Source organism: Sparassis crispa (assembly GCF_003851025.1).
Source record: "Sparassis crispa DNA, contig_000003F, whole genome shotgun sequence".
In the NCBI taxonomy this organism is placed as follows: Eukaryota; Fungi; Basidiomycota; class Agaricomycetes; order Polyporales; family Sparassidaceae; genus Sparassis; species Sparassis crispa.
In genome coordinates this window covers 3,419,763-3,434,896 of record NW_020939750.1, presented here as the reverse complement: position 1 = coordinate 3,434,896, position 15,134 = coordinate 3,419,763, and the positions used below count along the sequence as shown (strand labels likewise).

The window sequence follows — 15,134 nt, the reverse complement described above, 5'->3', positions numbered from 1 at the left end:
AAGTTTGGCATATCCGGGTCAACAATAGTATCCAGCTCTTCCCTCCATTGACTTTGCATTTGCCCACTCCTCTGCCCGGCTCCTAAAACCATTTGTTGTTGTGGAGTTCTCGCTCCTTTATCCCTAGCAGTATGTTTTAAAAATCATGTGACTTATGTTTTATGAGACCTATCTTTTTGAGCGAAAAATACTGAATAAGGAAATTTGTACAGAGGAGGAGAACTCCACAAGATGGCTGGCCCAACAAGTCATCTGAGGTTACGCCGAATGAGCATAACCAATGTTTCTCACAGGAAAATATGTGCAAACTCTAGTGCGAGTCTTATTTCTTGCAGCATGGACGACCCAAATCTGTCATTTGCGTAGTGCTCATCATGCACTTGCCATCACACAGCATAATAGAGACATACATAGAAGTGTTATAAAGTGCTGCTATTGAGAAAACCGGAAGCACTTTGACAGAACACAGAATCCTAATGCAAACAAAAAAGAGCAATGTCAAGGCTTGCATACTGCATGTCACTGCACTTCGGGCTCAGCTATAGCAAGAATTAGATCTTTCTAAAATTTCCAGCAACTCTCTTTTCAGACTCTACAACCTTGAACCTTGGATTTTGCGATGCTGGATGATACTCACTGCATTTTTGCCAGTATATCTGGGTGCAAGATATCCTCAAGAACATGCAGTGTAACTGGAATCTAGGCTAGGCTGTGTAGCCTTGTATATCTACCCCCAAGATGAGTTACTAAGCCTTGAGCATATCTTTCACTGTGCGATCTTTTGTGGTAATAAAGTGATACATTGGCTACAACGCACAGTGGATATAGCAGCCTGGAAGCTATGACATAAGCTATCTAGGCTCTGAGAAATATCACACTTCAGTTATATTGGCGACACTCCATCATAACCATCAGTTATGCACGTCTATTTCATGTACCCTGACAGTAGATACATACAGTAGCACCATCCCGATGTGCTCACATCCCCGCCTACATAGTCAATCACATATACTGCAAAATAAACTATGTGTCTTGATCATCTGATGGGATTCTTCTTTCATGCTGTTTGATTACCGTATACCTGTCAGTAGGATTGTCAAAAGAGCAGTCCAACTTTGAACAAAATACACAGATCATAGAGCACACCTTCTGTCAGCCATCACCCAAGAGGTCAAGAGCGACCCAGTCTGGGGCACACAGAATATCCCAGTCCAGGCATGTGAAGGTGTCAATCATGATGTCAAAACTGCAATCTTCACTGCTTCTGCACATTGCTACAGCCAGGTGCAAGGTGTATGTGTCGGGATCAATAAAGATGCCTTCAATGGCACCCTGGTGGAATTAGAATTTGATGAGCTGGGTAGAGAGCAAAACATACCGAATCTTTAACAATATATGTCATACATTCAATGGAAGGACTGGCTGGGTCATAAAAGTCACCCAGTCCCCACTCTAAAGGTGACAGTGATGGTGTGTTCACCAGAACTCTGTTTAGACAGCAGTCGATAAGCCTGCAGAATTTGCAAAAGAAAGGGCGAGGGACCTGCAAATTCTGAGGCCATAGAGGGACTGTGTTATGCCAGGTGGACTTGACCTTTGGCATGATGCTGTTGCGTCCATGGCAGCCTGAGCACAGCAAGTTATATAGCAAGCTCGAAATTGCTACATGGAGTAGCCATTATAGCTGCTGTGAGATACCCCAGGAAGCTTAGGTTGAGGGAGTGCAGTAATGTGGCATAGTATATGTAGCCGATGCTTGGAGATTGGTGGGATCGTACACTGAATGTGATGTACAAGCTATATTAGGTGGCTTACATCTTCTACTTCAAGATTTATGACATAGTAGTGGGGTCACAGCTACATTTGCTATCTGTGCTACTCCGCCTATCTTCACATTGCGATTTTGGCTACCCATCAAACTACATGTTTTATCTGGTGTGGTCTATTTGTAGCAGCCCCTACTAGAATGGCAAAAATGCAGTGACTGCAATGACGGCGAGTGTGCGACAAGCACTATGCGAACGACAGATTTGGGTCGCCCACACTGCAGGAAATAAGACTCGCACTGGGGTTTGCATATATTTTCCTGCTAGAAACATTGGTTATGCTCATTTGGTGTAACCTCAGATGACTTGTTGGGCCAGCCATCTTGTAAAATTCTCCTCCTCCATATGAATTTCCTTATTCCTGGCCACGAAGTGGAACAGGTCTGAAAAGTGGTATTCCAGTTTATCCGTGAGAGTATAGTATCCATTTACAGTAAATGCCAGAGTGACTCATCAGTGATGGTGGACCAGTTAATATCACGTGTATATCTAGATGAGGCAAGAGCTGGCAAATTGATCATCCATTCCAAGGATTTTTCCCTAGGGCAGGGATCATGCAAGGATTTTAATGTGCCAAAATAGTGCCAAGAAATTTCTTGCTGATGTGCACTCATTCAGCTACCAGAACATACAGTAAACCAGGCTCCTAAAACCATCTGTCGCTATAGCATTCTCACTCCTACATTCCAACATATGTTTTAAATGATCATGTGATATATGTTTTATGAGACTTACCTGTTTGAGAGACTATTGCCAGAAAAGGATAGCTGAACGAGAGGAGGAGAACACTATAGGACGGCTGGCCAAACTGGTCATCCGAGGATATGCTGAGTGCACACCTAGAGTTTCCTGCTGGAAATCTCGAATAAATCCTAGCATAAATCTTGTTGTCTGCAATGTGCACCACCCAAATTTGGTGTTCGTGTAGTGCTCCCCCTCATGTAGCATTGTAAAGATATGTTGCAAAGCCAAAGTACAGTGTGATTCTCTTAGAAATTAATAGGAATGCTCTGGTTGTAAGTGCAGGGTCCCGAGCTGCAAAAAATCAAGTACTAGTGACTGTGCAACACATCAACTTAGAGGCTTGCAGGTTGAGGGTGACCTCAGAGCATCAGGAAAACCCAACTTTTACTTAAAGGTGTCCGTATGTGACTTAAATGCACTTATGGACCTTAAATAAGGTAAAAAAAGGACAAAAAGTCCATAAGTCATATTTCCTTAGAGACTTAAAAGTCGACTTTTGGGAACTTATGAGCTTTAAATAAGGCAAAAAAGAACAAAAAGTCAGAATAAGTCCCATAAGTAAAAGTTGGGTTTTTCTGATGAGTGAGGATTAGACACTTGGTGGTCTATGAATTGAAAATTTTAAGCCATGCTGTGCTCCCATGCCCCAAATTAACAACATTGCATGAGGGGAAGTGCATGATGAGCACTATGTGAACACCAAATTTGGGTAGCATGCATTGCAGACAATAAGACCCATGCTAGGGTTTATTTGAGATTTCCAGCAGGAAACTCTAGGTGTGCACACTCAGCGTATCCTCGGATGACCAGTTTGGCCCATCATCCTATAGCATTCTCCTCCTCTCATTCAGCTATCCTTTTTTGGCAATAGTCTCTCAAACAGGTAAGTCGCATAAAACATATGTTGGGATGTAGGAGCGAGAACACTATAGCGACAGATGGTTTTAGGAGCCTGACAGTAAACAAAAATTGAATGTGACATGTATACAAAACTTAAAGAGGGCATGGTAACTGGCAATGTTCTCACTGATTAATTACATTGCTTGCAAGATCACTCCACCCTCTTAATTGTCGTGCTTTTCAACTCTCCAGTTCCTTCCATGCATCTGAACCTTGCATGACAAGTCCCAAAGCATCTCAAGTTCAAATCCAAGTCTGTACTGTAGTATGGTGGCAAATGCCACAAGCGAGGTCTGTGCTGCAAGGAGATGGCACTTCCCTCATTAATCAAGGCTGATACAATGGTGTGGGCCCCATGCACATCCATGCATGGTGCCATCTGTGATATATTTACCTGCACTCTTGCAGTTAACACTTTTTCTTTCATCTGAGTCTTTCTCTTTTTCACATTTTCTCTTTTTGTGGTTTTACCTCCAACAGATTATGTACAACATGTATTTCAGTGTGTTATAGGTTTATAATACATTTTTCTTTGTCAGTCTGACCCACAGAAGATGAGAGGAAAATGTTGGAGGACTTTCTTTGAGATTGCATGTGATCTCGAGGTTAGTCAATTTAGGGTTAGGGTTAAAATTGGTCCCATTGGTCCATCCTTGGTATGGCGGTGTAGCTGTGGCCAGGTCTGCCTGGAGGGGCTTTGTATGTATGCACTGACTACGGAAGCACTGTGAAATGAGCAATTTTATTTCAGAGTAAATAAAATTGTCCACAGGAGAGAATGCCAAAATGTGTGTGCACCATGCAGTGTTGCATACGAATTTCGACGGGCGGGAAGAAGGTTCTGCGGGGCTTCGTGAGAGAGCGGAACTCGGAGGTGCGAATTTCCAAAAGGGGACAGCTGATGAGATCGGCCCGCAGAACCTTCGGAGCCTGGTAAGTTGATCCTGCGGCCAGACCATGGCGGGTCAGCCGGGGAGACATCATACCTAACCAGGCTAGAAAATAGAGAATGGGAGGTGGGTGGGTAGAAAAAAGTGAGACCAGAATGGGGGTGGGCAGTGTGTAGAGAGAAAGGAGGTGAGACGTGTCTGCACTTCATTCCTACTTAGGGGGAGTGCGCACGGACCTCAAGAACGAAACACGTGTTGCCCGCCTTCTGGTGGACCTCACGCTTACAAAGCCGGCACTTAACCGACGTCGTACTCGCAGGCTCGCAGACACCAGTGGAGCGTTCACTCCTGTATTCAGTATTTTTCGCTCAAAAAGGTAGGTCTCATAAAACATAAGCCACATGATTTTTAAAACATACTGCTAGGGATAAAGGAGCGAGAACTCCACAACAATGAATGGTTTTAGGAGCCTGGACAAGAATCTGTCTCCTCTCTCCACAACCGAGATGTTCGTCTCTTGCTCTCCCTTCCCTTTCGGCAAACTATCGCTTTTGGGAGATATCGAGAATATGGCTGGGGACGACGTTGTCTCCAAGGTGACCCGCCTCACTGAGAAGTACCCAAATGCCTATAGCGACTTCTATGGTTCCGGTACTCCCTGCGTCTACAAGTCTGGCCCTGACTGGCCCGTACGCAAGGGACCTCTGGCCCAGCGCATCGTCCATGAGCCTCGCCCGGTTCACAGTCATGCTATTCAGCCTACTTGGGTTTCTACCAGCACGCGCATCTGCGACGAGCTCGAATCCATTGGCATAATGTGGACATCCATCAACCCCCTCACATACGCCAATGCTGGGGAGCCCAAGCTGTTCTGCCCTCTTATCATATGTGTCGGTGTGAATCCCGGTTCCCTCCTCTATGAGGCCGCTGTTGCTGCTGCAGCCATCGTCAAGAACATCCTCACCGACGCCGGCTTCCCCGACATCGAGGTGACATTTATCAAGTCGGTAGTGACTCGTTTTATTGGCCCAAAGCTCCTCTCGTTCAACCCCCTCATCGACAGAGTCCCCGACCTGCGCAAGCCGTTCACCCCCACTCTCGGTCTCTCTATCGCGCCTTGCAAGTACCCGTACTACGAAGGGACTGCTGCTCTCTACTTCTGCCTTTCTAAAGATAACGACTGTGTCGTGGCCTTAACCTGCACTCACATCGCTCGTCCTCCTCCTGTCTACCACAACACAGGCATGACCCATAAGAAGGATAGTCAGCATCGTGAGAAAATCATCGCGCTCGGTACCATGGGCTACGACAATGCCATCAAGGCTATGATGGCCACTATCGGCGACCGCCTCCGGTCTATCGACACCTGGAACAATGTCCTTTGCAGGCTTGGGGACCCCATCGAGGGAGAAAGTGAGAACGTGACTGAGAGTCGCGATGAGCACTTGGATTTGGTGGCGAAGGCAACGAGGGAGATCCAGAGGGTGAAAGCGATCCACGGTGAGGTCATCGAGAACTACACCACACTTGACCAGCGCACGATTGGCTTCGTCCTTCACTCGGAGAAGATCGAGGTCTCCGTCGAGCCCTACAAATTCACCAAAGACTGGGCTCTTATCAAGCTTTATAATGATAAGATCGATTGGACGACGTTCAAAGGCAATAAGCTTTGGGTCGGTACGTCTTTTTCCATATCTTTGTCTCCATCTCCCGTCCTTTTCATCTCTCGTCGCATTTTCCTTTTACTGTCTTCTTGTCTTTAGCTTTAGCTGACTATTACTTTTATTTCCTCTGCAGGTGGTAACCTCTCGATCTCTGAGTATGGAAACATGATGTTCCCTCAGCCCCAGGATCAAAAGAACTACAGTTACCCCGAGGATGGTCTCCTCCAGGCATATGACTTTGTCCGGGATGCCGAGATGCACAACCCTCAACAACTTGACGTCCATGGCGAGAAGTGCCTGCTTGTCGTGAAAAATGGGTTGGCCACGGGGACCACCGTCGGTCGCATCAACGGCCTCAAGTCCTTTTTGCACGTTTACGAGGACTACGGTATCAGTCACAAGTCCCTTGAAATTGCTGTCTTACCCTACGACAAGACGCACAGCAAGTTTTCCGATGCTGGCGACTCGGGTTCGGTCGTCCTCGACAGGGGGGGTCACATCGTCGGAATCGTCACTGGCGGCTCAGGCCCCGCTGACGAAACTGACACCACGTACCTCACCCCTTACTGGTGGGTCGAGGAGCAGGTCAAGGCCAAGTTCCCCGGCTGCTTCCTCTACGAAGTCGTCCAGTAGGTATGTCGCGAGCTCGACAAGCTTGACAAGCTCGACGCGCACACCTCTCGCTCTTCTCTAGCCACTAGTGCTCTGCAAGATTATTATTATAATTTATTATAATTATAATTAAATTAAAAATACGATTTACCAAGCGCAGAGAGGTTCTTCCACCCCTGGAATTCTGCAGCAGTATGTGAGACCCCCCTACCTCTGAGAGTTGTGATTTGTTCCTTGAGTGTACACGTGTGTTGGGTTGTGATTTGTTGACAGTGTGGCTGCAATATGTGGATGTTCTCGATTTATTGGTAGAATACATAGTTGGGATCACAAATATTACAGTGAAGTACTACATCGTACGATGCTTCTTACATCTTCCACCTTTTTTTGCGGCTCAGTCTTTGTGCGGGACTAGAAATATTGCAGTTTCCTTTCGATGGTATTGTGAGAATGTATGGCGGTATTAGATGTTATGTTGGCCTACCTCCAGATCATAGTAGTCATCGTAGAATGCAAAGAAGAATTGGTCGTCCCCTCTGCTAACTCGTTCGACCCAGACGGTGACTGCTAGAGTGTCGACAATTAAATAGTCTGGGACCAGATAATATTATAAATACATTATATTACAATATGGACATGTTATTTAATCATACTCGGAATACACTACATGTGATGGAGTTTTAGGAGGAATCTGAAGAAATTGTGCTCCGAAACATCTTTAGAGTTGCAGCTATTTGTGGGAAATTCTCGTAACCGACTGGAGCGTATGTGAGCCCGAACATACCATAGAAGGGAATGTGATGTTCCATAACAGGTAAGCCTACCTCGTCAGAAGGTCACCTCGGGAAAATTGTCCAATGATCCATACTTGGGGACCTTCCCAGGGCAATTTTGGGCTCACATAATACTGCACTGACCCCTTTTGAAAAGGCGTGACCGTAATGAATTATAATAGAATACTTTAGATTATATTAGACCACCATTAGATATCTGGCTAAGGTCTTCAAGTAATAATACATAATATTATTATTTGCCTTCGTGGCATATTTAATCATAATTGCGGAGCACTATTAGCCACCAGCCTTGTACCCGTGCTCGCGCAACAGCCGCGTGATGGTACTGGCAAACCGACAACGCCATGTGCTACTAGATCGGACAAGCTTGTCGCGTCGCGTCTCCATACGCTCTGTTGCGAGCACGTGCGGGTGGCCCAGGGCCAGTTCGCGTACGGAGACGGTGATGAGGTCCGATTGGTATCGTTATGTTGTGCACGCCTCTTTCAGGACCGGTACACCGTCCACCGCAGTGATGCGTCTCTGCGATGCTTACTAAATCGCGTCCACAGGGATGCGTTTCACGCACTTCTGGACCGCTGTTCCTTCGCTCTCTGTTAGCCCTGGCGTTGCGACGGTGCTCGCGCAGTAACGATAGTACTGAGGCACCGACGGCGCGTCTGTGTGCCTGTCTCCATACGCTCTGTTGTGAGTACATGCCAGTGCGGGCCGGGGTTAATTCATCTATTGGCACGGTCGTGAGGTCCGACCGGTATTGTTATGTTACGCATGCCTATGCCAATTACCCCGAAATCGGTATTTCGTCCGTTCCAGTGGTACGTAGGTCTCTGCGATGTTACTAAATCGCGTGAACCGCATCCACAGGGATGTATTTCACTCACTTCGGGCGGTAAAGGATGCTTACTATTCCAGCTTGCGCGTGCGACCAACCCGATTCGTTCACTTGGTTGTTCGTCCCATTCGCATGTTGTCTCTAGTGCTCGGTGTCCGACTCTCGTAAACAAATCTGGGTGGTGATTGCGATACTTATACGCCCACTGGCAGATACCCACCCAACGCACATCTCCGGGCGAAACTTACTACCCCCAGGCCACCTTCCTCGAGATTTTGGAATCCAGTATCTTGGATAATTTGAAGGCTAAAATCCGCATTGGTCAGGCACCTGAGTACCACATGCTTTGGCAATCGATTCGAGCACGGTGAGGCTCGCGTTATTTCCTGTTCCGGTATCTTGCCTTCCCGTTCTAGTACGCTACGTGTCCTGTTCATATTATAATCCAGGGTTGGGCATTAGTGGACCCTACCTGTGAACACCGAAAAACAGTCAGTACGTCGCAATACATGAGGGAGTCGTAAGAAATTTACGCTTCGCCGTCATAGAAAACAGTTAACAGGGACACGCCCTCGGAGGGATCATCCAGAAGCGTTATGAGACAACGATCAATTGTCTCCTTCGCGTCTCCAACCACTATGAGATCTCCTAGTCCTGGGAATGGTGCCACACTCAAGAGTAGACGCAGAGGCTTGTTCGGCCACAAGAACGACTCGGACATGCCCGTCTTAAAACTCGCGTGATGTCTCGTTCCTCGCTCTGGGTGTTCTCTCCTAGTCCACGCGAAACGTCTTGAGTGTAGAAGTATCGTTTCTTTGCATGAGGGCGGAGACTGGCAGTCGTGTAGCGGGAGACCATGCACTTGACTAGAAGTGTTTTCATTGGATATACAACGTCTACCACGCACGGATGATGAGTAGCAACTGGTGGTACTCCGCTGGTTCTAGGCGAATGGCTGCCATCTGTTAAAAGTGCTGATTTTGTGATGCAATCGACGTGACTTTTCACGAGAGTCTAGCAGACGTACTTACCGACATAGGGCCAGTATAGTACTACTAGCAGTCTTGCTCCGAAAGCATTGACGCGAATTGACGTTCCCGCTCCACAAGCACGGGGAGCCGTGCAATTGGTCGCCTATCCTCGCCCGTAGATGATTGCATATTACAGCGGATTCGGAAAAGCTTGACCATGATGGAAATCACGATTTTTTCTGGCCTGACTTGATATCTTGTCGAGGTTCGGAACCTGCAAGACAGCCCCCAACCTCTCTGATATGGCGTTGTCACTGCCAGGATTCGTGCTACGTCCCGCGAGTAAACAAGTCTGCTAGTTTGTCGACGTGCAGCACCAGGGTCACCAAGACGTGAACTGCAGGCTCATGCACAAGCTACAAGAGGAGCAATGTTTCCGCTGAATGGACCCCTTGTCTAATCAAGCTCATGGAGTTGACAGTCTGGTCAAAAGTAAAATGTCCCACCTGAAAAAGGCACATCTTAAGGTCACCCCAAAATGCTGTAATCGAGCGGAATTGCAGCTAGCAACGGTCCGACATAGTCATCCATTAGAAAACCATGGTGACATCGATAGGTCCAAGAAAATAGTCTCTGCACACTCGTTACACTGTGTGCTGCATCCCTAGTTCCTGGCCGTCGCAGATTCGAAAACGTAAAACAAAAATTAAGATAGATAACTCCTAATGAAATCAGAAGTATTGTATTCATGGTCGCAACTCAACTCACCCAGGCTATGAATCACTCCCCCAACCTTCGACAGTGACTCCCATAAGGGAGGGCAGTTTTGACCAGACCTTGCGCCGCCCTTCCAGCTCCGCGGCTGTGACCATGTCCGCACATTTATCGCATACACCCAGTTGGAAAACAGCATTCCATTGAGTCAACGCATAAAAAGATCCGTGCGCTTCTCGGTGAGCCTTCGCTGGTAATTCTCGCAGCTTGACGGTGCAATGCCACTTCTGCGAACACGCCGGGCTAGCTTGGTCCAGTTTCAGCACCCAACGCAGCTCTCTTGTGTTGGCCTCCATAAGCTTGACTCTCCACATAGGCTTGACTCTCCCCTCGACGCATCGTTCCAAGTCTTCTTGGGAAAGCTTCTCCGAAGAGCCGTCTGTGCGGAGCATGCCGTGCAAGAGTGTGTGAGTGTCTAAGGAGCAACAACCGTACAGCGCGCTCGGGAGAACACTGTCCGTCTGTGTCAAATGCGCAAGATTGACCGCAGCTATAGCATCTTCTGGCTTCATCGTCACATACGCACTCCCATCTTCGTCAAGCTCGCACCACTCCTCAAAGTCTGCAGGAAAACATGTTTTGAGACGCTCCAATGCACCATCTCTGAGCGTAGTCATCTCGTATTTGTGTCCTAAACGTATCAGGGATAGGACCATGGAAAACTCCACGGGACCGGAGCTCAGACTGAAATATCTAACGTAGAGGACTATCAGCGTAAGCCGATAAAACGTGCGGCGAGAAAACACACCGTTGGCTGTCGTACAGCATTGTAAACAAATGTTCGATGTCTAGCGCGGAGTCGGAGAGCTGTATTCTTGGGGTCTTCGCTGATTTCAACACGACCGGCGTGACAGACTCCAAGAGGATGCGCATTACGCTTGAATCCCGCGAGATCAACCCGGAATGTACACAAAATGCGACACTTTCAGCAACAACGATGATGTTCCCGTCATGAAACCACAATCTCTGGTGTCTTGCTGGCTCTTGACTGAGGTTCCTTACGTGCCTTTCCGACATTGGTCCGATACTACAAATATTCAGCAGCTTAAATGGCAGAGATAGACTTCTGTACTCTTACATTGGAGGATGCCTCTTGAGAGTGTGAAACAAAGAAGAGGCGGATTAGTGGCTAGACGGAAGGTTTCCATCCAATGTGGTCAACTGGAATAAGTTCAACTGCCAGCGCTCGAAGAATCGAATGAACGATGAGGCTGTAGCGCCGTGCAACCACGGCAGGACCCGCTACCTGGTAAGGCGAAGAGGAGTTAAGCTAGTGAAGCCTAAGTCGAGCACGCGAGGAGATAACGATATATTTGACGCATAGTACTGCGCACGAGCGGTAGGACTCGGAGATACAATTAATAAGGTCAGTACAATGCACTAAACTCGGTGGGAGATACAACTTGAAGTACAATAGTCGAAGCTTTACATCAAATGCTTATCTCGCGGTGATGCGCTTCGAAAGGATATTTGCGGGTAGATCAATCATTCCCCTTCGGTTTCCCTTCGATATATCGATCTTGAATTTCTTGGGCGGCGGAGAGGCGTCAAAATGTGTTCACTCCTGGTGGATAGCGACCATGGACGGTTGGCAGAGTACAGTTGGCGGCAGCACACCTGTTTTGGTAAGGATGCCACTCGGTCACCTCTGTGAGTTCAGCGCATACCCGATCGGCGAAACGCAGCCCAGTAGTCCGAACCCATGACTACATCATAAATGGAACATGGGCGAATACTCAAAGTCGAATGCTCCCAGCGTTTCTGTCGGTAAAAGGCAGCGACGCGTATTGAATGAAAACATGAAGACTAGGGAGATCGACGAACCAATATGGCGAGCGACAGAAGTTCACGACTTCTACAGTCGGATCTGCCATCAGATGCGGGATGAACTGCGCCCCGGCCATTACGCTCAACAGTAAGAGAGATCAATATCAGTGGACGAACTCACGATGACGAGACAACGGCGACTCCTTTGTTCCGCAGGTGAACAGAGTGGTCCAACCTAGCAGAATGGAACAGCGAGGGAGTAAAGATGTCCAATCCCTTCAATACCCGATGAAATATCGGCTCAGCGGGATATCCAATAGTAGATATCAGGATGCTCGCTGTTATATGCCTGATTTCACCAGACTCCATGTTCTTCACTTCGACATCGTACAGTTGCTTCCCAGCATCTCACACGGCAGACTCCACCTTTGCATCGCACTTTATGTGGCAGAACAAGTGGTACTTCGAGGCGAGCCCTGTGCAGTATTTGCCCAATTAGGACCAGGGACGTAGGTTCTACTCCAAGTCACCACTCACCCTTCATGTTTCGCCAATGTCCGAAGCCTTCTCGTATATCGAACGAGCGAGTTGTCAATTCAAATGACAGAGAAGTTGCACGTCCACGAACGGCGATATCAATAGTAACGAATTGCTTCTTCAGTGTTATCGCAGTTGATGACCGACCAAATCTCCAGTAGATAGGATCAACACACTGGCAAAGGCATGTCCCAAATACGTCTATTGATGTAAATGCGATACTCAGGGAATCAAGTGCAAAAGACTGAGGACAACGAATCCAGCGAAGAACACGTACAACAACTCAAGCGAAGTTTGAGGATAGAGTCGTTCTTCGGAAATGATTCGGACTTCAGCGTGAGACTTCGAAGACGCGCCCTCGTGACTGTGACGTGCCGCGCCTGTCACAGTCTGGGGCAAACTAAGTACAAGAGCCTAGCTAGCATCTGTCACGGTTAGCGTCCTTACAAGCTCAGGTACCACCCGACTTCATCAGAACATGCCGATACACAGTATGCGCCCAGACCCCGTATGATTTGCCTCGTCAAGTTCCAGGTCCCGGCTATCGCTCCAGCATCATTGACCAGCAAGTATGTAGCTCAAAGGCACGAAACCAGGCTTGAACCAGGCATCGCCATGTATCATCGCGATCTTTCCGCTCTCAGACACACCACACTGCACGATACTGCTTGCCCATGCAGTCTTCATCTGCGTCAGAGAGCTCTTCCAACCGTAACAGCAACACTGGCACTACACACGAACCACCAAAGACAGATATCCTGCCCTCGCACCACAGTCATGACGAGTGAGCAACCACTACCGCTAGAACAGCTGCGTATCGCTCACAGAGACACCTAGCCTCCTCCAGGAGATCCACGACATAACATACTCGCCTACGCCCGTCACCCAATTCCTGCACGACCCCGACCTGCTCTCAGCGGTGCACAGGCACGTACGACAAGAGTCTACCTTGAGTCTGGGCGACCGAAGAACCGACAACCGCGCGCATGCCGATCGAACGCACGGCGGTGCTGGGGCCAGGGACACCGCAAATGCGCTCACGGTCGTGCTTGGGGAAGAGGAGCGCGAAGCCCACCGCCTGCGACGCCTCCTGCGCGAGGCGGGCGAGCGGCTAGAGTATGAGATGCGCCGCGCGGACGACGTCGAGGCGCGTGCTTGTGCTGCACAAGCACTCGCAAAGGAGGAGGAAGTGCGTGTTGCAGAGCAGTCCGCTCGGCGCCAGGCAGAGATGGACGCTGCACTCGCTCAAGAGGAGGTCCAGCGCGTCCAGATGCTGCAGGATACGGCTGCGCAAGATCTGCGGCGTGCAGAAGCGCAAGTTCTGGAGGAGCGGCGGCAACTAGAGGAGGAGCGTAGGAGAGCGGCAGAGGCCGTGAATTGTGCGCGGAAGGCACAGCAGGTCTTGCGAGAGTATCAGGCTCTCGAGCAAGGACGTGAGGAGGTGAGGCAGCGGGAGCTCGGGAGAGGCTCTGCGGACTCAGCGGATGCGATGGCGTTTGAGGAGGGACGCACAGAGGGCTACACGGCTAGTCGGGAGGAAAGTTATGCAGCTGGAAGGTCAGAAGGTTTTCAGGCTGGGCAGGCAGCCGGGTACGATCAAGGCGTGGATGCTGGGAGGGCGGAGGGACTTAGTGAAGGAATCGGGCAAGGGCAGGAAGAGGAGCGCGAGTATGCGCTGGAGCAATTTGACAGGTTCTTGGAGTCAGACAGCGGTCGTAGGAGCTTGCAGGATTATCTCGTGCGTAGTATTTCCCCCAAGATCCAACCACAACATCACGACGTCTGACCATTTCCAGGCTCACAATGGCACACGACGACAGACGAAACGTGCACATCGAGCCGAGGTACGGCCAGGATCATTTAGGTTGTACCTGGAGCCAGTAAGCGACAGTTCCCCCGAGGCACTGAGCGGGGAAAACGCAACCGCAGATTCAGTTATAGAGCGGGTGCCAGCACAAGAGCTTCTTGCAGCATCCCAAGAGCAGTCTGCGCTTCTGGGCAGACAGCGATCCAGAGAGTCGCTCAAACAGCGTATTCGGAACACAGTCCATGGCCGGAGGCACTCTCACCAGAGCGTACATGACCATCAGCGAGTTACAGAGCCTGTTTCCTCTCCGGATGATGCGTCCTAAGTCGAGGTGCGATCCACTTACTTTCATTCGATAAGTGATCGGAAGAATACGAATACATTACCATGCCATAGTGGAACACTCCGTCGCGCCTTCCAACTTCTCCCAAAAGCCACTCTTAGGCTTGGTCCATGGAAGAGCACATTCGGGTTCGGCTTTTGGTACATACGAGCAGCCGGAAGAAGATGGATGTGATGAGGGCAACGCGGAGACATTCGTATCATATATCGTGCCGTATGTATATCGACCGCAGCGCGTCGATCTCGGGGATGGCATAATCGCGATCACCGCGTTATTGATCGAGACTGGCCCAGTGACTGTGGTACAGTGCGTCAGGGCGGTGAGGTCTCCGGGTCAAGAGGCAGATGAGCGTACCGTCAAGTTTTCCGCAGCGCTCGCGCACGGTCTTCTCTGCGGCCTTGATACAGGCATCGTCCTTGACGTCGAGCGCGACGCTGTCGACGTGATCAGGTGCGACCCAGAGCTTACGCAGCTCGTCGATAACGCAGCTTTCTCGAGTGAGCACGCGGGGACGATGAGTTTATCGTCTGACTTCCCCGATGCCGGGGCATGGTCGATGTAGAACCCAATTCCTGAGGAAACAAGCCCCTGTGAGTGGATCGTCGTTCACCACGCATTGCCAAGAATCAGTGAATTCGAACATACCGCTATTCGCATCTATGGCGAGAATGGT

The 15,134-nt window shown here is 49.1% G+C and overlaps 3 protein-coding genes across 3 annotated transcripts; 2 read left to right on the top strand and 1 right to left on the bottom strand.

The window, feature by feature from the left end:
• Nucleotides 1-4,812: 4,812 nt before the first annotated feature.
• On the top strand, nt 4,813-6,657 carry SCP_0412460 (hypothetical protein; the record flags this gene model as incomplete). The annotated part of the gene is made up of 2 exons (XM_027757971.1): nt 4,813-6,037; nt 6,158-6,657. 2 exons carry the CDS (start codon nt 4,813-4,815, stop codon nt 6,655-6,657), a joined length of 1,725 nt encoding a protein of 574 aa, XP_027613772.1.
• A 3,349-nt stretch (nt 6,658-10,006) lies between these two features.
• On the bottom strand, nt 10,007-10,880 carry SCP_0412450 (hypothetical protein; the record flags this gene model as incomplete). Its single annotated transcript, XM_027757970.1, has 2 exons — nt 10,007-10,700; nt 10,756-10,880. The coding sequence occupies 2 exons, from the start codon at nt 10,878-10,880 to the stop codon at nt 10,007-10,009; spliced, it is 819 nt and encodes a 272-aa protein (XP_027613771.1).
• Nucleotides 10,881-12,985: 2,105 nt separating this feature from the next.
• On the top strand, nt 12,986-14,443 carry SCP_0412440 (hypothetical protein; the record flags this gene model as incomplete). The annotated part of the gene is made up of 3 exons (XM_027757969.1): nt 12,986-13,095; nt 13,149-14,049; nt 14,108-14,443. The coding sequence occupies 3 exons, from the start codon at nt 12,986-12,988 to the stop codon at nt 14,441-14,443; spliced, it is 1,347 nt and encodes a 448-aa protein (XP_027613770.1).
• Between the last annotated feature and the right edge of the window lie 691 nt (nt 14,444-15,134).